Genomic DNA, 23,212 nt, shown 5'->3' on the forward strand with positions numbered 1-23,212 from the left:
ATGGCTGTCAAAGTTAAGTACATGCTATATTTGCTGGTTTTCTACTTAAAAGTGCAAAAGCAAAGTTGCGTCAGTCGGAACTAGACATGCTGAACAACAATTTAGGAAAATGGGGGTTTCTTGTATTTACTTCTGCAGTAAGGAGACATTTTTTTCCAAGAGGAGACTAAGGACCACTGCAGATAAGTTGAATGTGGAAACCAGAAGTTTATATACACTGCGTAAAAACATTTTTTTTTTCCTCAGTATCTGAAATTAAATTTGCATCCACTGCCAAAATAGTCACAAAAGAGGCTTTAAGGACAACAACAAAGTCAATGTTTTGGAGTGACTGTCACAAAGCCACAATCTCAATCCCATAGAAAATTTGTGGGCAGACTTGAAAAGGCGTGTAATAGAACCCGACTCACCTACACCGGTTCTGTGAGGAGGAATGGGCCTGAATTCCAGCAAACTATTGTGAGAAGCTTGTTAGAGGATACCCAAAACACTTAAACAGTTGTATGTAAACTTTTGATTTTGAAGAAAGTAATCTCTCAAATATTCTCTCTCTCATAACTGCAACATAGAAATAATTTGGTGTTCCTCCCTGATCTAAAACAGCAAAGGTTTAGTCTGATGCCATTTTAAATAGTGAGAAAAAAGTTTGTATTTTTACAGTCTATGTAAACTTCTTGGTTTCAAGTGTATTACTGCAGTGTCAACATTGTAAGCTAATGTTAGCATGTTGTTTATTGCTGTCATTTCTAGCCATGTATCCTCAAATGATGCCGCAATGAAGGTTTACATCAATCACATTGTATTAGTTCGGAAAGCTTGGAACCCAGGCTCACTCCACTCCACGCAAAGAGTACCTTGTAGTATCTGCTTTTAAAGCTTCAATAGTGAGTAGAGCTATGTCAAGCCCAGTAGGTACCGTCCTGTGGAAAAGTAGCTGTAAAAACCCAAATTTCTCACTTCTGCTCATTTCTATATGTGTTTTGTTTTTTTTTTGTCCTTAGGTCTCTGGTGTTCCTGCCAATCAGTTGCTGGTTTCTTTGTATCCTGGACTTCCAACCACAGCGGAGCTTTTCATTCTGCCTGATGTGCTCACACCAAACGAGCAGAACGAAATGCAGACGGTAGGAAGCTACATTTATACAATACTCTGTATGTAGAGTGTTATACACTTACTGACCACAACATTAGGTGCAACTGCACAATCGAGTGAGAGCCAATGCAAGGTTTGTTGTCTTATAGACAATTATTAGTTTGTGTTGATTCACACATGCATACATCGTTGTATGTATAGTTAAGGCCAAAAGTACAGTATTTATACCCTAACCGAAGTTCAAGTACATCTTTATTATATGAATGATGACAATGACAAGACAAGCCCCTTTTCCACCAAAACCCCAGGAACTTTATTACCAAATAGGTTTTTTACCCATTAAAAAAATAGTTCTTGTCAGTGTTGATTTCACTTTAGCTTTAACCCTGTTGCCTGTTGTCAACAAGATGGAGTGCTGAAGTACCAGACCTGCCAACTTTGGAGAAATTGTATAAGCACCCCTTGAACGACTCCGTGTCTGTCTCCTTTTCTCCATGGTGGAACCGTATTACCTGAAGCACTGTAGTCCCCGCCTTGTCCATGCACTGTTGCGTTCCGATGATGATGCGTTCAAGCGCACTACCCAATTCAGGCTCAACTCAACACACACACACACAACTAACACAACTGTGTTAGGCCAATAGGCTTTCAGACACAAACTGAACGCAACAAACAACGAGTACAAGCGTATTGGTTCCTCTGTAGATACGCCAAGAGTTGTCCACCCACTTCTTACAGCCTCTCATTTTGTTCCAAATGATTGCAATGAAGCTGGTACAAATGAAATAAACAAGTTTGCAGATGCGGGTAAATAGAAACACTCAAAGATGTGTTTCACCAATGCGCTTCTTCTGGACTCTGGGGGAACTTCTGGTGGAAACTCATAGAATTTAAAAAGTTCCTGGGGTGGAAAAGCGGCTCTTATGTCCAGTTCTTCCTTGTGTACTGAAAACATACCTATTGTTTATTTATGGGGGTGTTTTTGTTCATTTCTAAGCAGATATCAGATGTATTTGTCAACGTCCTGAACCAAGATCTGGTCCAGTTTGAGCTGAAGGCTAACACTCGCATCACTGTGTACATCACTCAGCAAACACTGGGTAGGTTTGTTTTGGCTACTACAGAAGCACGAATGCACTGGACTTCTTTGACAGTGACACAAATGACTTTCCTCCGAAGTTTATCGATCAACTGACAAAAAAGCGTTAGGTACGCATGGAGGAAATCATCAGGGTCACCTCGTCTTTGGCATATATGGCTAAAAAAAAATTGCACGTGTCAACAGGCCTTTACATGGCTTTACCCTTTTCATCCCACGAAGGATCTGTCTTCATTTGTGTCGCCACACAAAGGTCTGTGTCGCCTTTTAAGATGATCCCCAAAAGGTCACACAGTCTTCGTACGTAGTCTCCTTTCTGAAGGAGGAGAGAGAGAGTGAGAGGACAAACTTTGAATATTGCATCTCAGCATTTAAAAAGCCATGATGCAGCAAATTGGATTTGGACATGGTGGACCCCAGGGAGAGCCCGTGGACTTCCTGAATGATGCCTTTAATACCCTGTGGGTCGGAACAGTTGATCATCAAGTAAGCTTTGTATCTGTCACATAACCTCAGAGTGATAGCAGCTAAGTTTTGATATTTTTCCACAGAATACTGGTTCAACTTTGCACTGTTTGCCAGTTCCGCTAAAGCAGCAAGGGGGCTAAATGTATTCAGGCCCACGTAGTTTGCAACCTAAAAACGAAAACACAAACGTAAACATGAGGAGAGAGACATTTTGTTTGCTATTTTGAATTAAATGCTAATGTGGTATTGTGAGTGAAAAGTGAATGGAATTTTAGGTTTAGGTTAGCTTGGGAGAAGATGTTTTCATATTTTTACATGCACTTTTTTTTAATAAAAATGTCTTGTGCATTTGAACGTGAGGAGGGTTAGCTTTGAGCAGGGGCAAACTTTTTCCAGCAAGGGCCACTTCATCCACAATCCTATGTGAAAAATGAGCACATATGTCTTTCCCTTGGTTAGCATGTTGGCCAAAACAGTAACAGTCTGGAGATGGGAAGACCTGGGTTCGATTCTCCCTTGGGCATTTCTGTGTGGAGTTTGCATGTTCTTCCTGTGCGTGCGTGGGTTTTCTCTGGGTACTCCAGTTTCCTCCCACATTCCAAAAACATGCAGGTTAGGTTAATTGGCGACTCTAAATTGTCCATAGGTATGAATGTGAGTGTGAATGGTTGTTTGTCTCTATGTGCCCTGTGATTGGCTGGCGACCAGTCCAGGGTGTACCCCGCCTGTCGCCCGAAGTCAGCTGGGATAGGCTCCAGCATGCCCCTGCGAATCAAATGCATAATATTTTTATTAATCCTGATTTTTATTTTATTTTATTAGCATTTTTTTTAATCATGGCTCAAGGTCATTTAGGCTTTTCCCTGTCTGGATGCCCATCAGTAATTAAACTTTCTGCATGTTTGCCTTTCCGACGTGTTACAGCCCCACTGGTGGATTCCAGCGCCCTCCACAGCGGGTCTGCAATGTTGGTGCTGATCTCGGTGGTGTTTGTCGGTTTAGCGGCTTTCTTCATTTACAAGTTTAAAAGGTGAGCTCACCCAAAAAGCTATAAAAAGTCGATCATTTTTAATTTCTTCTTCTGTGGTGTGTCAAATCCTCTCTATTGGTCATAAGGAAAATCCCATGGATCCATGTGGAAACCGAGGACAGTCAGGAGAAAGAGCCCGAAGTGATCAGCACAGTCAGTCAGAACGACATGTCCAAGGTCAAGCTCAGTGAGTTTCCCTCTGAGAAAGAATTCATGGAAAAGGAGCTGGAGGCCAGGAAAAGAGGTGTTTTGCTGTTATTTTTATTTTATTTTTTTATTTAATGCCATCACTTTGATAAACGACAGCTTTGACACAAACATGACACAATGAAATACAGCACATGAGCATTCGTGACACTTTAATACGGGATTTAAAGTGTGGCTGTCACCGCATGAGGCTAAACCAAAGCTTATGAACGCCATTTATTTAACACACGCTCACACACTGTCCACAACATTAGGTACACCAACACCATCACAAGATGTTTAAAAAAAGGTCTGCCTTAAGAAGAATAATGCTCAGGTTGGAGAGGTGTTAATTGAACTCATTTAAATCCAACACGGACACAAAGGCTGCAGACTTTGTTCTCTTCTTCCACATTTGCCAGTCGCTTCTTTCTTTCCAAGTGATCGCTGGTGTGAAACGTGGGGGTTGTTTACGCGAGCCGAGCAGGATCTTTGATTTCAGGTTGGGTGAGTCATTCACCAGCCGGCAGGTTTGAGGATTTCATCAAAATCCCACTTGTAGTCTTCTTCAGAGATGGAAGCGTTTGCAATCAGGCTCGCACAAAGCGTTTAGATCTATCATCGGCTGTCACCGGTACAGTACTCCATAGATTACATGAGGATTCACAGTTAATCCATTAAAAAAATGAAATCGGATAATTGTGTGGAATTTATTGTTGATTAATCGCATAATGGAACACTTGAGGTAAAACAGTGTGCACTACTTCATTGCTATGAAATGGAGTTCAGAACATTCAGAGGGAAAATGTTCCCTTCCCATCCCATTAAATATATTATTCAAAAAAAGGGGGTCACAATAATTATGAGGCCGGTATGAGGAATTATAAATCTGATAACATTAAAAAATAGCTTTGCTGGCTAGTAATAAAAAAAACAAAATGTTCCAATGAGGTGAGGTAAGTATTCAAAAACAGTGACTGATCACTGTTTTTAAAAGCAAAAAAAGAACATGAAGAGCATGATCAACCCACTATGCTTCCCAGAATGTGCTATTGCTTTATTTTTCATCTAATTAAATGCATTGATAATCTTGTGGGATGAGTGAAATTAAGTTTTCCCACTCTAAACGTCTCCACTCGAAGACGAAGAATCCATTAACCTTCTCTCATTGCTGCCGTCTGTGAGGGCGAACAGACGGGGGGGGGAGAACTCCTCCAGAATTCCTAAAGGTTAAAATGAAGATTTGAACATTGGAAACTGGATTTGACAGATACAATTTTGATTTCTTAATTGAATCTGCGCGAGTAGCAATCACTTGTCAGTGACCTGCATGATTGCTCACACGGATGGATGGGCTGCTACTGCATAATGACTACCAGTTGGCAGACTTTATTAAGCTATAGAAGACGCTCAGGGTTGTCTGCTGCTCAATGCATCAACATTCACACTTCTCTCCAATACCAGAAGTATCTGACAACAGTGAGTACACACGTACAGCTTCCCAAGGGACAATTCTATAGAAATGAAACTTGGATATGCTTTATACTGTATAGTCAGTGTACAGCTTGTATCGCAGTATAGATTTTTGTGTCTTCAGGTGTACACAAGTGTGGTGTACTGGCTTGGGTTTCAGTTCTTTGGACTATAATGTGTGTTGAGTCATTTTAGTGGATGGTAAGTCGATACTGCAACACAAGCTGTACACAGACATTTTTAAAGCCCTGTAATCCCCCGTTTATCACAGTTAATTGGTTCCGACCCGACCGTAATAAGTGATTTTCTGCGAAGTAGGATTCCTTATTTATAAATGGAATATTTCCGTAGTTAGAGAATACAAAACCTGTTTATGACTTTCTAAATACATTTTTTAAACATTATTAGAGCCCTGTAAACCTGAAATAACATCCCATAGTCATCTTTACACTCATAATACCCAATATAGTAAACATAATAAGAGTAAATAGGCCTTTAAGACATAATTAAGACATACCTGTAACATAGACTTACACATCGACAGCGTACTTCCTGCGGTGGCTATTGTCTCATCAATGTAACGTTACTGACAGCTAGTGACCAGCATATAATACTGTTTGTGGCTAAGGAGAGACAATGTACTCCAATGGCTTAATTAACAAGCAGAGAACACATATGCAATGAACATTCACACAGGAGCTGCTGTCGGCCACTCTCCACACTGGTAACACTCAGCTAAACACAGTCAGCTCTAGCTAGCTGACGTGGCGCATGTCACTTCCCTGGCCCCGCTCCTTAAATGCACACACTAGTCACATATTATACGACATACCACGTCTTCTGAATACCTTTATTTGGATTTTCATTCATTTAGCCATTTTTATGCTTGAAAATGCTTACCAGTAATTTAGACCAAGATTACGTACAATTTGCTTGAATATGCAACGTGTTTTACTAATAGGCCGTATTCAACCATGAAATAATCGTTTATTAATTCATTTTTGAAAACCACTATAGAGTGAGGGCGTGATGTTTGAGGGACGACTGGCGATAGGCCACACCCCCTCGGGACTTCCGTTTGTTTGCCTCATGTGTGAAGAAACTGCGCAAATTGGATTGTGATTATGACCTTGTGATGAGCTTACCTACTTATTTTTCTTATTTCCAGGAACAATGGGAAGGAACATGGAGAGAATTGTAACAAGGGAATACCCAAACTGTACTAACGTCTAAGACATGCACACTGTAACCCAGTAAGTACAGACTGTTGTGTTTCCATCGTGCTGCAAATTGTTGGCTATATTATTATTATTGTTATTATTTCATGCTGATGGTGGCTATACTGTAAATCATGTTTTCAAGTGTAAAGCCTAGAGTACCGTAGGTACAGTATCTACTTGACAGTACTTGATAAGGATTCATCCACCAAGCTAGACTGTGAAGGAACTGTTACAAGGCAACATGACGACTTTAGTAGGAAATTGTACAAAAACGTAAGCTTATATTTGGTATGATGAACTTCCATGTACTGATAGCAGTTGCTACATACGGCATAGATCACACGTTGCTGGGTAAAGTAACATACATGGTCGAGACCCATACATGGATCTTCTTACTCCTTGCACAAGTTCCATTAATAGTTGGCCATAAGTCAACATTGTCAGCCACGTGTTCTGTTCCTGTGTATATCAGTCGTGCGCTGTGAGCCAACACCTTTGTCACCTCTTGCTGTCTGATGACCTGACCATAAGCTTGTACATAAAGTTGTCTGCTGCAGTTCCCCAATACTGTAGTCTGTCCACTCATTGTGTCCCGTGTCCATATTGCTATATTATCAATATTCTTTTTAAAGACTAAACCAAACCAAATATAGATATCTATACTGTATATACAGCTTGTATCGCAGTATAGATTTGACATGAGTGCGGTGTACTCGCGTGGGGTTGTGTTATTGAGTCATTTTCAGTGGAAGCTATATTGATCCTAGTCCTTATTTAAGAATGGGAGACTGTTGTAGTTAGAGCATAAAACCAGTTCACAACCTTCTACATATCGTTTTTGCCATTATTAGAGCCCTCTAGACATGAAATAACACCCCATGGTCACCTTTACACCTGTATTGCCCAGTACGGCAGATATAATCAGAAAAAAAGCCATACAAGTCACAAATAAGACTCATGCTCATTTGTGTTGCTATAAATGTTTTCCAGACGTGTGGACGGGAACTGACGTCGAGGGTTCAGAGTTGAGTTTTAGCTGGATTACGGCCACAACAGTAGCCCATGTTATTAGTATGATTATTATTGTGTTATTATTGGGGCTGTTGCGAGATAATTCAAACGTGCAACAAAAGCCTGCGGTTCCAGCGATCAAGTCTGGTGCATGTTACTAGGGACACCTACCGACCAGTGTATAATACTACACTTCATCAACGTAATGCCTTATGCTGTATGTCTATTTTAGTTCATTTAGGCATTTTTATGCTTGAAAATGCTTAATTTAGGCCAAGAATATGCTAAATATATGTTTTTTTGTTTTGTTTTGTTTTTTTTTACCAATAATAGGCTGGAGTCAACCACAAAACAGTAATCATTTATTTTTTTTATTTTTTATTTTGCGTGATGTCCGAACGAGGCATGACTTTATACGTCCAACATGTTGAGGGCTTGAAAAAGTCATGGTGAAAATTGAGTGTAAAAGTCCAATTAGAATCCATAACCTGATGGGCAATGGTTTAAACTAACATTTGAACATTCTTAACTGTCATATAAGTGTAAAAATAAGTTCACCACTGATAATTCTAGTACATAAAACATACCATTTTAATTTCATTGATGATGGCTGGAATGCAAAGATGATTTGGCATGGTAGAAGCACCTTACATATGTCACTTTTTAACTTCTTGACTGTCACGCCGTGTAGGAAAAAAATGTACCACCTGGTTTACAGCGGTTAATTGGTTCCAGACTCCACCGTGTCAAATGATATTTTCATAGAACACAGAAAACCAGTTGACTTTCTAAATAAGTTGTTTAACATTAGAGCCCTCTAGACATGAAACAACACCCATATAGCCAACCTTACACTCCTACTATTCATTGTTTACACCACATTGCAACTTTTAGGCTGCAGAGACTCCAGACCACCACTAGCTACTGAGCTAACAAGCTAGCAAGCTAGCTAGCTAACCAGTTAGCCTCAAATATATTTCTTCTAAACTTAAGAAGCCAAAAACCTACCACTTCCACACGGAATGGGATGATAAGACTTGCCATGGCTGCCTCGGTGACTTCATGCGGTGTTAAGGTAATGCAATATAAGGTAATGTCTCAATGTTTTGTGTCATTACTGCCACTTAGTGACCAGAAAAGTACAGATCAATTGTATTTCAATGTTTTGACTAATAATACACCACAGTCTACCATGAAACAACGGCCATTTAATCATTAATTTCGGAAAAAAACGTAAGGTAGCGATAATCAAACCACAATACTGCGAGGGACGACTGTAAAACGTAAAAACAATGAAAAAGTTAGATAACGAGCTTTGAATGGGAGTCTTATTTCACGTGACTTCCTGTCAATGTTCTTTTTGGAATGAGTGTTGCAAAATAAAAAGCAAAGAAATGTTTAAGTGATGCTTAAAGTGAATCATTTGATGTTCGCTGAACTGAGGTCTAGTGAGGTACACCTGAGTTTTGTTTTCGTGCGAAATCTGAGGCATCTGCTTCTGAAAATGTACGACTAATTACAACTCAAATCACTTTTGTACAAAATCCTACTGAATCCTCATGAGAGCAGGCTCTTAAAGCGTGTCCAATTAGCAACCAATCAACAGGATCTTGTAAATAGAATAAGAAGGAATGTAAATCTCTCGAATCATTGTAAAGTTCTGAACAATGTTTCCATGTCCTCTTTGGTTTTATTTTTTTTACACTAGCATGCCCTAATTCATTGTACAAAAAAACAGAATACCAACAAACTTAAGTGTAAAGTATTAGGGTGAGCAATTGTTCTGTCAGTGAGTTGATAGACGCTTTATTGGACCCATGAAATAAACAATGACACACCTCCTTCTATAGTCCTGACCTTGTGCAATTAGCAAATACTGTGCATGATCTAGATAAAACTGTTTATGTTTCATTCACGCTATGTCAATGATGGTGTTGAGTCCTATTTCTTACCGTGAGTACATTTTGAAACTGTTCAGAATAAATGTATTTTTGTATGACACAATGTTTTTTTGCTGCATTATGTCGCAGTGGCAAAGACTGTAAGAAAACAATGTACCATGCACACAAAAGGTTTCAAATTTGTCAACACATGCTCTGCCCTGTGCTATTATTTTCATGACAAATACACCACACGGTGGCGCTGTTACTACGCCGTAAGAATAACCGGAAATAATGGTTTAAAAACATGGCCGCCATCAAGCTAACATATGTGCAGGGGCGGACAAGACTTAGCAAATACTTGTTCAGAAGTCTTTGACCATTTGTCACTGACATCCAGTGAGCTTCATGACTCCTTTGGAGTTGGTCTACGCAAGTAGACCGAACCAAACATACATACATACATACATACATAGTGTGTGTATATGTCTGTATATAAACAGGTCAAGAGCCTTCCATTTGACATTTCCATGTCCGATTAGCAAGAACAATGATGTCACACTTAAAGACATTACACGGGCTGCAGAACGTCATTGTGTATACAAAACGTTTCAGCAACATTATATTGCACCATGATCCAACTGAATACTCACCGAGTGCACTCAGGAGGCAGGCTGAGCTTGCGCACCAAAGCGAGAAGACACGCTCGTGGTGGCCTCATCTCGGGTTTCTGCCCTGTATTTGATCAGAAAATGTGCAAAGTCAGTGATTTTTACTTTTCAAATGTATAAAAGGATTGGAATCACACAGAAAATAAATTTCCAATAAGCTCAGCGGACAAACATTAACATTTGTTGTATGTTATGTTTTTCCACATTGCTGCCACTAGTCTACCGACGATAAAGCTTTGAGATATCTGCACTGTGTATGCTAAGAAAACACATTTCAGTGTTGATGACACAAATGGTGTTTATGTTTTTTTGAGGCAGACAGTTGCCCTGCAGCTCCCACTATAAATCTGTCCCTGCTGCAGATAAGAAACCATTACTTTTGAAACTAAAAATAACCCCAAAACCGTAAGCTTCTATCTGCTACAGCTGACAAAGGGACCGACCAGGTAAGACTGTAAAGTATGCTAATGTTAACGTAACTACAGGTCGTAATTGAAGATGAATGCAATGACTTACCTTTTGGAGTTAGCATGTAAGCTTGTTGATTGTTGTCTCCATTCATGGTTGAGCAGCATAATTATTTTCACTGTTTGAAGGCGTGTGTTCTCGTCTATTTCCTTTCTATCATTATTGACGTTCAACAAGCAACTATTTTAAGTTTATTAGCGCCGTTTCAGCGGCCTCCCGCCCGACTGACCTTCTTCCTGTTAAGTTTCCCGCTCGCTGCTGACCAACTGGAGAGGAGATCGATGTCACGTGGCCTTCTGTGATGCATTTGTTGAAGCTGGGGATTTTGAGAGTACAAATCAACAGCTTCGGATCCGCGAAAGAAACAAATAAAAACAATTACATTTGAACTCCACCTCCATCATTCTGAGCTCAACTCTTTATTCATCTGTCTTTCACTTTGAATGAACACCCAAAATGTCCTCTTAATGCAATCAAATGTGTCTAAGCAGAGTACTTTTACCTCCAAGATGAATGATAATACATTTAAAAATAGCAAAGAGGGGCAGAAATTAAGTCCCCAATGTCCCTGCAGGCTTTGTTTGTTGTGCATTTCGCACAGCAGTTCACAACAACACCTCACACCAATCTTCATCACTCCTAACTGCCATCCGCACCGTGGGAGCCTTATTGTGGGCTCTCACTCTCTCTGAATGAACACAGAGGTCCTTCTCTCTCTTTCTAACTGCCCTGGGATGTGCCGGCAGAGTCCAATCTAATTGAATGCTGACAACAATCGCTAATGGATGCTCCTCTGCCGTAATGTAGCACTCGATGAAAGGAAAAGGCGTTCATCAATTTGGCATTGTGGCGATGGCTGTAGGTTACTGCATGCAAGGAGGCATTATTCATTCAAGGTGCGGCTGCATACAACAATCTTTCCTGATTTCTTCCTTTGGGAAAGGATCATTAATTTGTCGCAACAGCGGGACAGACACAGAAGTAGCACGTTAGAATCACGATGCTGTTTGCTGCTAATTGTCCTCAAGATGCCAGCAGATCACAATGACAGAAGCAAAGTCAAAGATTACAATACCATTTGGACTTCACACAAGTTTTATGACTAAAAAGTCTGGGGGAAAGAAATTTTAAAACTGGGAGTTCAAACCATCATCATCCAAGAAGTTAGCCAAGAAGCCTGACTCAACCGGCAGCTCGCCCGCCAAATCAGGACTTGAACGACGGCAGATCGGCCAACAAGTTGGGAGAATTTTTGGCAGCAGGTTCCTAAAAATGGCGCTCTTGCCATGTAGAATATCTTTGTCTAGCATTTTGCAGTAAGTCCTGAAAAACAGCAGTGTCCTCTTGTCATATAGAGGGTCTTTAACAAGTTCAGGTTTTTGCCGCTAATTTCTTCAAACAGCAGAGCATTCCTTTTGTATAAAGGATCTCTGACTAGCGTCTAGACAGTTGATCCTTAAAAACAGTAGCATGTCAAGTAGAAGATTTCACTGGTGTTTTTACAGTAGATCCTTAAAAACAACAGTGTGTCCCTGTCAGATAGATGATCTTTGATTTGGGTTTGCCGCAAATCCCGAAAAACAGCAGAGTGCTATCATTTAGAGAAGATGTTTGAATAGTGTTTTTGCAATAGGTGCACAAAAACAGCAGAGCGCTCCTGTTGTATAGTGGATCTCTGACTAGCGTATCCAGAGTGGGTCCTGGAAAACAGCAGCATGCTCCTATATAAAGTATCTTTCAGTAAGTTTTTTACAGTAGATCCTGAAAAACAGCAGTGTATCCCTGTCCGATAGATGATCAATGACTTGTTTTTTTGCTACAAATTCCTAAGAACAGTAGAGTGTACCTGTCATATAGGGGATCTCTGACTAGTGTTTTTGCAGTCGGTCCTTAAAAAGAGCAGAGCACTCCTGTCATATAGAGGATCTTTCACTGGTATTTTTACAGTAGATCCTGAAAAACAGCAGTGTGTGCCTGTCATATAGATGATCTTTGACTAGTGTATATGCAGTAGTCCTTAAAAACAGCAAAGCGCTCCTGTCATATAGAGGATATTTTATTAGTGTTTTTCAGCAGATTCTTAAAAACACTTTTGCTAATATTCTTTTGTTACAAACGTCTTTTCCACCCACGCCTTCACCCCTTCTCCTCTCCAACTCTCTGTTGCTCTGAATGGTTAACCTGAAGTACTTAAACTCCTCCAGGTTCCTTGCCTCTATTCCTTGCATCCTCAGGGTTCCACCTGATATCCTTTCATTGACACTCATGTATTCCAACTTGCTCCCACTTACCTTCATTTCTGTGCTCTACAGCTCATTCCTGCACCTCTCCAGGTTTTCTTCCACCCGCTGTCTCTGCTGCTCATCATTGTCCATGGAGCCTTCTATCTGACCTCACCTGTCAATCTGTCCATCATCATAACAAACCAGAAGGGGCTCAGGGCCGATCCTTGATGCTGTCCAACCACCATCTGGAACCTATCTGTGGCACCTAGAGCACACCCTCATACTCCACACATACTTCTGTCATCAGATGTTTCTTGCGTAATGCATTTATTCGGTAATTAAATACACGCGGTCAACAAAGGTGAAGTATCCGCCGCACAGGCGAGCGGTAGTGGAGCTCCACCTTCGATTCTGAAAGCTGCATAAACCCCTGCACAATGCAACCCCACCCCTGACCAGTGACAGAACCAAGGTGGCAGAGCTTGGGCACACGCCTCTGTCGCCTCGGTTGAATAAAAGTTTGTTTGTCCTGTCATATATTTTCATTGTACTTTTCCTAAAATTAATGTTAAAATCGCAGTCTCGCATTGTGCATAGTCTCGTCTCATGAGCTGGGTGTCTCGTGATACCCCTACTTCCATATCTCCACAGGTGTGTCATCAGGTCCGGCTACATTTCCATTAATCATCCTCTTTGGAGATGCTCTTACTTCACTTACTGATGCGTGGAACTTCCTCATTGCCAGAAGTCACAACGTCCACTCTTCTCTCTCTCGTTTCTACAGTCATCAGTTCTTTGAAGGATTCTTTCCATCTTGCATATTGCCATCACCCGACCCTGCTGCACATCCTCTCTGCCTCACCAATCGGTACAGGTCCATTTCTGCTTCCTTACTGTCTCGAGTACAACCCATCAGAGGACTCTTAGCGTTTGCCATCGCAATCTTCACCCTACATCTCATTCCTCTGCACTCTTCTTGGACCTCACCTCTTTGTTCCTCCACCAAGTTTCTTTATCATCTTTCCTCTGTCTAGATGACACCGAGCGCCTCCCTGCCTGTTTGTCTGATCACCTTTGCTGTGATCGTCTGGCAGATCCTGCCACCAAGAGCCTGTCTCAACTCCTTCCTGATGTCCTCACAGCAGCTCCTCACCTTAGGCCATTTGATCCGAGTTAAAAAACTAGTCAAGAGGCAATCTTCAGCTTGCTTAAGGAAGCGCTCTTAATTTGCATCCATTAGCAAAGCCAATACTTGTGAAGGACCATAGCTGGAAAAGGATATAAGCACTAAATTGGAAACCCAGCCTTCCTTCCTGAGTGATTCAGAGTCAGCGGAGGTGAAGTCAATCTCTTCGCCTGAGGGTCAAACAAAACAGAATGAAGACTGCGAACAGCATTTAACGTGTTGGCTTTATTCTGTAACCATGGTTACATCTTTGAATGAAAACAACACCAACAATTCACTGAATAATCATCACCAAACTGAATGAGTCGCGAAGAATGAAAGGAACTGCTGTTTACTGTACATTCTTTCCATCTGTTGACTATAGAAAATGTCCAACGGGTAGAAGAACAAATAGAAGAAATATATAACAGCAAAAGTGTATTCACTCTCAAAGAAAACAACACAAACCTCTTTAGGTTTCAATAATGATGACCTCAAGTTTATTTGTTCCCAGGGCTCAACTGCAGGACGAGAGGGAACAAAATGCCCCGTCCATTTGTCTTAGTGACACATGACGATGACAACACTTAAAAGAAAGGGGAAAAAAGTCGGATAGAATTCTAGTATTCATCCCAAAGAGACAGTAGCTGACCGCGGCTCAGAGCGTAGGCTGAGCCAAGTTGACAGCAGATAAGTCTTCTCAGCGTCTGCATCCCTCGCGGCGACGTAGACGGACAAATCTGCACACTTTTCTCTGCCGACTCCTGGAGGGCTGACCTTGAATAGACGGCAGGTCCCTTTTGCATCAATGTAAACTGCGGAAACAAAGCCGTGTTGCCATGCTGGGAGCAATGAAATGAATGGTTTTGTAGGATTCTGTTGCTATGGATGCTTTACAGCAGCAACACATAAATAGCGTTGGTGTTTTTTTGGCCTCCTGGGTGTTAAAATGATGTTGTAAATACCAATAATAATTGTAATAAAACATTACTCAAGCAGTTTTTGCTACATTATAGCAAATACCTGTTGCACTTGCAGGGAATTAGCATATTTCCTCAAATAATGGCCAAATCATTCCTCAAAGCTCATCAAAACAGCAGCACATACTGAGACACAAAGGTGATTCAAAGGGTGGAGTCTTACTGGATGTTGTGGTCAAGTTCCCTGCATGGTGTTAAAGGTCACGCCACAATGCTGTGTGCATTTCATTGACATATATTCTTACAGTATATACAGGTAATACTGGTTAATGTTCATCCAGAAATGCACTTGTGACTTTTACAGCACTTACAGTAGCCTTCTGGTTGACTGCCAGGCGGTCACTCCGAAGTATTGTGTGCATGTTCTTTATGATTTATATTTATATTCCGCCTAGTCTGCATCAGCTCTTGTCGTTTCTCTGCTTTTTTGCATAATATATATTTTTTTAATTATGTTTTAAATTGTAGTTTCATTTGACAAAATCTTGACAAAATTGCATCTTTTCCATCCATTAACATTTTAGTAAACTGAGGTGGTCGCTCCACAGTATGTGCATCCATGTTTATGTTGATGTTATGAGAGTTTCATGTCTTGTTGCTCTGCATTTCTCCACAACACTGTTTACTTATCTTACTTTAAACATCAGTTTCGCATTCACACAGACTGCCGACTGGTCACCCCACAATGTTGTGTACGTCCATGTCCTTGTTACGTGGAGTTATGTCTTGCCGTTTATCCACAATTCTCCATAACAGTCATTTTTATTTCATTTTATTCATCAGTTTCACTTGACATGAAGTGTAATATTATGTAATGTATATGACTTTGACAAGTGGTCTCTCCACAATGTTGTGTCCATACCTGGGGTGTGTTCTGGGGCTGCTTGTTTCTTTGCATTTTTCATGACAGTCCTTTTTCTTTTGTTTAGACTTCAGTTTCACTTGACATAAACTGTAATAAACCGGTAGAGGTTGACAGGTGGCCGCTTGACAATGTTGTGTCCGTCCATGTTTATGTTCTGGGGAACTACAAGCCATATCATTTCTTTGTGATAGTTCTTTTCATTCTTATTTCAAGTCCACTTTAAAATTGTATTATATGAGAAATATTGCTTAATATTATTTCAAAAATGCATTTGTTTTAATTCCAGTAGACTGACAAGTGGTCGCATCACAATGTTGTGTGAATGTCGCCTTATCATTTCTCTATGATATTCCTATTTATTCCAGTTTCACGTGACATAAATTTGAATATACCACTAGACTTAGCCAGGCGGTCACTCCACAATGTTGTGTGCATCCATGTTTATGTTCTGGCGACTTTCGTGCCTTGTCATTTTCTGCATTGCTGAAGATATTCCTATTTACTCAGTTTTAAACTCCAGTTTCACTTGACATACATTTGAATATATCAGTAGATTTTGACAGGAAGTCACTCCACAATGTAGTGTGCGTCCATGTTTATGTTCTGGAGACTTACACACCCTATCATTTCTCTGCACTCTCCATGATAGTTCCATTTTTTTCCATTTTAAACTCCAGTTTCCTTTGACATAAATTTGTTACTCCAGTAGACTTTGACAGATGGTCACTCCACAACCTTGTGTGCGTCCATGTTTATCTTCTGGAAGCTTGCCCTATCATTTCTCTGCATTGCTCCATCGTAGTCCTATTTTCTCAGTTTTAAACTCCAATTTACTTGACATAAATTTGAATACACCAGTAGACTTTCACAGGTAGTCACTCCACATTGTGGTGTGTGTCCATGTTTATGTTCTGGAGGCTTACGGGCCTTATTATTTCTCGGTATTACTCCATGATAGTCCTATTTATTGTGTTTTAAACTCGAGTTTCACTTGACATAAATTTGAAATTACCAGTAGACATGGACAGGCGGTCACTCCACAATGTTGAATGGCCAGTTTGCTTTGGTTGTTTCTCTGTATTTCTCTTTAAAAGTCAGTTTTTACTTTTTTTTTATTAGGGTACAGTGTTCCCTCGTTTCATTGTGGTTCACCTTTTGCAGACTCGCTGTTTCTCTGATTTTTTTTGTGCAATTTTAGTGCTTCTTTTTTGTTTTACAGGCCGAGCCTGGCCCTTTAAGAAGCATTGTGGGAAGTTGAGTGTTGTAGTTCTGTGCTTTCGAAGGTGGCTTGTGGACAACATGCTGAAGGAAGGTAGACATTGCGGCCGTAGAGCTCCATTACGGAATAAATGAATGTTCGGAGGTGTGAGGAGGAGTAAAATACCACGACAGGAGTAATATGTTTTAACAAGGATACAAAAACGCCACAGTACAGCAGAGCGGCGCCAGGATGAAGAGGCACGGTCAGAGGAGTGAAACGTGTGAGTGTCTTAATAACTTCTTGTGTCCAACCTAGTAGGTTGATGATTAAGTTCAAACAAAATGTGAACTTTTTGAGAGTGTTTAAACAAGAGAGAAATGTGAGAAAATGTTCATGCCTGTGTTGTATATGTGAAGGCTTTCACAGCCTTAAAACATATTTAATCATTGGAAACAAAGCTGGCTACTTTGCAGATTTCACTTATTGTGGGCTATTTTGGGACCCTATCCCATGCGATAAACGAGGGAACACTGTATATATACAGTAGATGCCCTTGCCCACTATTTGAGGAAATACATTATTTTGACAAAAAGGTTTGAAAGGTTCCAATTGTGCAACACAAACGTGTCTTTTGTCATGTTTAGTTTGAACAGCTCCGCCAAGGCAAGACAGCTGTCTCATATCCCAGCGCAGAGACACTTTTAATCTTTGTTATGACGTGTAGAGACATCTGAGCCTTGATGGAGCGCACAGATGCGGAAGTGGCGGCCATCCTTCCTCCCCTGGATGTTGCCAGCCGTCATTTGATGACAATCTTGCGATGAGATTTCCTGATTGTGCTGAGCTTAATGAACCCGCTGCCTCTCACTGTCTTTGGATAAGCTGCTTGGAGAAAACACACACAAAAAAGATACTTCTACACCTCCGTCGGTTGCATCCTTCAGCTATTCTTCTTCCATTACGGGTGATGTACAATATTTACATCAAAAGATCAAGGTCCTTGCAAAAATACAAGTATCTCCAAGTCAAAAAGGAGTCCCATTCGTGGAGAGTGGGGGCGAGTATAAATCTGTACAGTCTCCTCGGAGGGATTAGGCGGCACAGTGTGAGCTGGTCCATCCATGCATGGGTAGCAAAAAACACTCGAGAGCATTCATTGTGACCGTGCCTTCATAACTGCCAGGGAAGATGTATTGCTTCGGCGTGGCCCGCAAGACGCTCTGCATTAAAACACATGGGGCGCTTCATCAGACAGCTTGATGTCTGTGTGCGACGATGGCAGGTAGCCTGGCCGGGGACAGGAGAGGAAAGAGACAGGAGGAGGTTTATGCTCCTATTTACATTAGACGCTCGTGTGTGTGTGTGTGTGTGTGTGTGTGTGTGTGTGTGCAGCCAAACACATTTATCTTGGATGGGTCAACTGTTAAGCTGCGGCAAGGAGGAGTAAATCAAGTGCGTCCGCGAGGATGGTCCCTTGATGAAAATGCTTTCACCTCCTTCGCCGCGCTAATTATTTTATTGGGCCGCATAACTCAGGCCGACACTCTCCCGCTTTTGCATCACTTTACCTGTGAACGCCGATGTGGGCAAACACATAAAACACATCATATCTGCAGCGGGAAGTAACAACAACAACCTCTGACGACAGCGGAGACTCCAAAGTTGAACAATTTGGAATTCAACCAACACCCTCGGGAGGAAAGCACCTGCGTTTTGATGTTACGTCAAGTAAACTGGCTCGCATTCACAGCAGTAAGACTTTGTGGCTTGTGTTTTATGCCGGTTAACTTCTTTTTACACTTCAATGTTCAAGTTGGGAAACACATTCTGTCATGAATGGTTCCACATTTAAGAGTTTAATAGATTTTAATAGCAACTGAGGTTAACTTCTTTTTACACCTGTATAGAATATTTAAATGTTGAAAAGTGACTTTAAAACATGGCAATAGTTTACACTTGTTACTCTCTTCATATTTTGTCTTTATTCTTGCAAAATTCTGCTCTTTTTTCAATTTTTGCTGTTTTTTAGTTTTCTTGTTCAGTCATACTTTCCGAACAGTACATTTATTTAAACCATGTGGGTATGCTGAGATGTTCTTTTATATTTAAAGATTAAAAAAACAGCCTGCATCTCAGCTCTGTGTTATCAGCAACGAAGTGTATTTTTAGCATGAACTTACACTTTTATACTGTTTTTTTAAAGGAAAAATGTACATTTTTTTCTCCTAATATTTTGAGTTTATTCTCCTAATATTTTGACTTTATTATCAGAACTTTTTCCCAACCAAATTTTCCAAAAATTGCTACTTTATTCTTTCTTTTGTTTGTTTCTACTTTCCTTTAATTAAAAAAAAAGTTTCACTGAATATTATGACTTTACTCTCTTTATATTTTTACTTTATTCTTGTGAAATTACTGCTTTTTTAAAAATTTTTCCTTTTGGGCTATTTTTTTGTTTTCTTGTTTAAAGGTACTTCTAGAACAGGGGTGTCCAAACTTTTTCCACCGAGGGGCGCATACTGAAAAATAAAAAAAAGAGGGGTCCACTTTTACATTTATTTAAACCAAGCCATGTTGATATAATACACTAGGTCCCCAACTTACAAACATCCGACTTGCATACATTCGGAAATACGAACGCAAGCTGACTGGTTTATATTTTCATGTATTTTGCCTTGTAGTAACTCCATATTTCTACTGCTACTGTACATGCTTGACCAGTAGAGGGCACTGTGACACTGCTAATGGGACCAACAGGTAGAGGAAGAAGGTGGGGAGAGAGTGTAAAGGAGAAATGAAAAGCTAAGTTGTAGCTGTATGATACAACCCGGACAGAGCGTGTGAATAAAGTTGATGAAGAGTTAATAGGCCTGCTTAATTCTACACCACCCACAGAACACTACCTCTTTTAGAAGAGTCTAACCACCACCGCCATTTGTCCTTTTTTTCAATATCTCCTCCTCCTCCACCACAACGACGTATGCTCGACCACTCCTCTTCAAAGGTAAATAACATTTATCATTACGTATTATTATATCACTTTTATTATTGTTTTTTTCATTCATTATCCTGGTTTAATATTACTACTGCATCCAAACTCATATTTACATACATACACATATACTGTGTATGTATACACGTACATGTAGTACCTATATCATTGCTAATATTACCTTTGTTGGACTTACGAACAAATCGACTTGCGAACGGTCGTCTGGAACCAATTGTGTTCATTAGTTGGGGACCTAGTGTATATTCTACATCTTGTATTATATTTAAAGAAAAAAAAACAGCCGCATGTCAGCTGTGTTATCAGTGCCAAAGCGTATGACTGTTTTCTCCTTTCACTTTTTTGCTGTTTTAAAAAAAACATTTTTAATTTTTTTTCTCATAATATTTAGACTTTATTATTAACTTTTTCCCAACCTAAAAAAAAATGCCACCTTTAGTATTCGTTTTGTGTTGTTTTGTTTGTAATATTACAACTTTTTTTGTTTAATTTTTCACCACTTTCTTCACTTAATATGATGACTTTAGTCTCTTAATATTTCGTCTTTATTCTTGTAAAAATTACTGCTCTTTTTTCCATTTGTATTGGTTTTTTTTTTTCATTCAATCCCAGCCGTGTCTTAAAAGCCAACCCCTTCAGTAGCGGCCATTTTACACCATTTTGACTTATCTTTCAAGGCACACAGAATATTGTGTTGTATGGTTATATAAAAATGGAACCTACAAAACAAACATTACACTCCTGTCTTTCATCAGAAAAAAAAGTTTGTTTCTACCGTTTTGCGCTCTTTAGTAATCAGCAGTAGAACATAGGTAAGTTTCAGGAAAATATCAGTTCCTGACTAAAAAGGGAGAAAAGCGGCTTTTTGTGAAAAGATACATTTCAAGCATAACTTTCACTTTGACACAAATATTTTTTTTGCTTTTGTGACAGCTGAAATACCCAAACAACTATACCAACATAAACAACACAAAAAAGGGGTTTATTCCCACCAAATGAACAATTTATCTGCAAATATAACGCCGTCAACTATTTACAATTTTCACATTTGGAGCTAAACCGTGCGTGTTGACAATGCGTCACCTTCTGCCTTGCTGATCAAATGCACGTCTCTGCCACCTCGTGGGCGTTTCTAAGGCTTAAAACTGCAGTGATGATTTCTATTAGTGTGCAGTTGCGTCATCGCTCTTTTTGCTTCTTGCGCAAAAAATCGTATAAATACTTTGTTATTTTGAATGAGTTAATCGTTAACGGCCCCCGGGTTGCACTTCGGACACCTCTGCTCTGTGCTGTTTAACGTTCGCATGTGACCCCTCCAACACATAAAGTCATTTCCATAGTGGAGTGGTTCAGATGTGATGACGTGTCAAGCGTTTTTGGGTGGATTCCACTTTCCCAAGCGGTGCCTTTTGTTATTGGATTTTACTTTTTATTGAGCTGGAATTAGGAAAAAGCTTTTTGTCTTTCTTGAAGTTAGCTTTTGAAACGTCCCAGACTGGGGATATTACCGTTCCTTAAGCATGAATGAACAGCTTGTGTGTTGATTTAAAGGTTACCTTTTGCATGCCAGCCATTAATAGGAGATGAGAGAAAGCGAGGCGTCGTTAAGCGTGCAGGAGAACGGCGCTTGAAGACAGTCGGGTGTTTTGTTTCTTGTCAGCTCGTATTAATCACGTTGATAACAAGTCACTCGAGTGCGTCTTTTGACTTCAACGTGCATGTTTGGAGCGCTCATGTTGGCAATGTGCTGAAAGGAAGAAGCAGACCTTTGCTCTTAGAATCCAGCTGGACGTCCACACAATCCACCGAGGCCAGCTTGTCCCCGTCAGGCTTTGTGTCAGCGATGGAGGTCACCGTAGGAACCACCTCTTGTTCTTTGTCCGGCTGCTCCGTGGTGTACGTGTTGAGGCCCGGGATCTTCCTGCAGGTTATATTGAAGTCATAAAAAATGGGCAAGTTAATGGAGAGCTGCCATCAAGTGTGCTCCACTAATGCTTCCACTAAACATAATGTGTCGCACTCTATTTTTAAGGATTGCTTGAAAGCTGGAAACTGGGGCACTTAGCATTCCGTCGGGCACTTTCATATTGTTCACCTCTGTTTTCAATCCATTTTTTATCCCCCCAGGCGCACAGCATTCCACCTCAAACTTTTTGGAGTCTCCTAGATTTTTACCTGACGTCTCAAGCCAGTATATAGTCATTAAAGGCCTAAAAACAGTCTAAAAATAGAAACTTCGGACAAAAGAACAGCTTGTGATTATGATTTTCACATAATAAATATTATTTATTTAGGTACTCAAAAATGTTACTGTTTTTTCATGGTCATCTTGGGGGGGAAAAGTCAACTCTAGTGCTGTCAATCAATTAGAATATTGAATCATGATGAATCACATTTTGTCCCTCGTTAACTAATCACATTTAATCGCAGACGACAAAAGTTTTTATCTATAATACGTAAGGATGCATGTTTAATGGGAGCGGCGTGTCCCACTTTGACAGTACTTGAACGCACCTTTTAACTTTGTCCCACGCGGCATAGAACTACAACAGTACTACTACTACGATACTGCATTTTTAGCCTTTTTTCTTGGTTCCAAATGCTGATACTGTGTGGGAATGCATAAAGCTAAGATTTGATGACCTTTGATGCCCCTTTTTATTTATTTATTTATTTATTTATTTATTTTATTTTATTTATTTATTTTATTTTATTTTATTTTACCGATTTATGTGTGTGGTGTATGTGTGACAGGTGGGAGGTGCTTGTTGTCCTCCGCCACCTGTGGCTGTCCCCCGGGTGACTGGGGGCGCGGAGGTGGGGGTCGCGGATGTGCGGTTTGGGCTCAGGGTGGGGGGTGCGTGGTGTTGGGGTGGGGGGGATCCCTTGCTTTCTCCCTTCAGGGACGGGGCCACTGTGGCTTGGTGGGCGGGGGGTGTGGGGGCCGTGGGCGGGTGAGCGGGTGGGTGCGCGTGGGAGCGGGCGGCGTGGTGTTCTTCTGTGTGGCGCTGGCCAGGATCGGCGGGGGGATGCTTGCTCCGGGGTGGGGCGGTCGGGGGGTGGCTTTGGCCGGGGGCTTGGGGGTGGGGCTGGCGGGGGGCTGGCGGGCGGTCCCTGCTACCTGCTGGTGTCTGGCTGGTCTCTGCTTCCTGACCGGCGGTTGTCTCTCT

General features: G+C 40.7%; 2 protein-coding genes and 1 long non-coding RNA gene across 10 annotated transcripts in view; 1 reads left to right on the forward strand and 2 right to left on the reverse strand.

The window, feature by feature from the left end:
* The window catches only part of sorcs3b (sortilin related VPS10 domain containing receptor 3b), a 65,772-nt gene extending 55,584 nt beyond the window's left edge, over positions 1-10,188 (forward strand). For 2 of the 4 annotated variants that reach the window (XM_054798627.1, XM_054798629.1), the window contains 5 exons: positions 1,002-1,121; positions 2,091-2,190; positions 3,582-3,687; positions 3,774-3,931; positions 6,515-10,186. In XM_054798627.1, the coding sequence (XP_054654602.1) occupies positions 1,002-1,121; positions 2,091-2,190; positions 3,582-3,687; positions 3,774-3,931; positions 6,515-6,579 (549 nt within the window). In that variant the 3' untranslated portion in view covers positions 6,580-10,186. Of the gene's footprint in view, positions 1-1,001; positions 1,122-2,090; positions 2,191-3,581; positions 3,688-3,773; positions 3,932-6,514 lie in introns of all 4 variants that reach the window. The other 2 variants (XM_054798628.1, XM_054798626.1) reach the window with 2 other exon arrangements.
* Positions 328-10,842, reverse strand: LOC129193874 (uncharacterized). The gene is made up of 3 exons (XR_008573642.1): positions 10,645-10,842; positions 10,111-10,192; positions 328-2,505 (listed from the first exon to the last, which is right to left on the reverse strand). It is a non-coding gene; the product is annotated as an uncharacterized LOC129193874 (long non-coding RNA).
* A 3,353-nt stretch (positions 10,843-14,195) lies between these two features.
* Positions 14,196-23,212, reverse strand: part of LOC129193754 (VPS10 domain-containing receptor SorCS1-like) — an 80,333-nt gene continuing 71,316 nt past the window's right edge. For 2 of the 5 annotated variants that reach the window (XR_008573603.1, XM_054798342.1), the window contains 2 exons: positions 21,809-21,963; positions 14,653-18,319 (listed from right to left, as the gene is read on the reverse strand). Coding sequence is in view for 3 of the 5 variants with exons in the window: in XM_054798342.1 (XP_054654317.1) it covers positions 18,258-18,319; positions 21,809-21,963 (217 nt within the window). In the remaining 2 variants the exon portion in view is untranslated. Of the gene's footprint in view, positions 21,964-23,212 lie in introns of all 5 variants that reach the window. The other 3 variants (XM_054798341.1, XR_008573604.1, XM_054798343.1) reach the window with 3 other exon arrangements.

This window comes from Dunckerocampus dactyliophorus, chromosome 14, assembly GCF_027744805.1.
Source record: "Dunckerocampus dactyliophorus isolate RoL2022-P2 chromosome 14, RoL_Ddac_1.1, whole genome shotgun sequence".
NCBI classification, from domain to species: Eukaryota; Metazoa; Chordata; class Actinopteri; order Syngnathiformes; family Syngnathidae; genus Dunckerocampus; species Dunckerocampus dactyliophorus.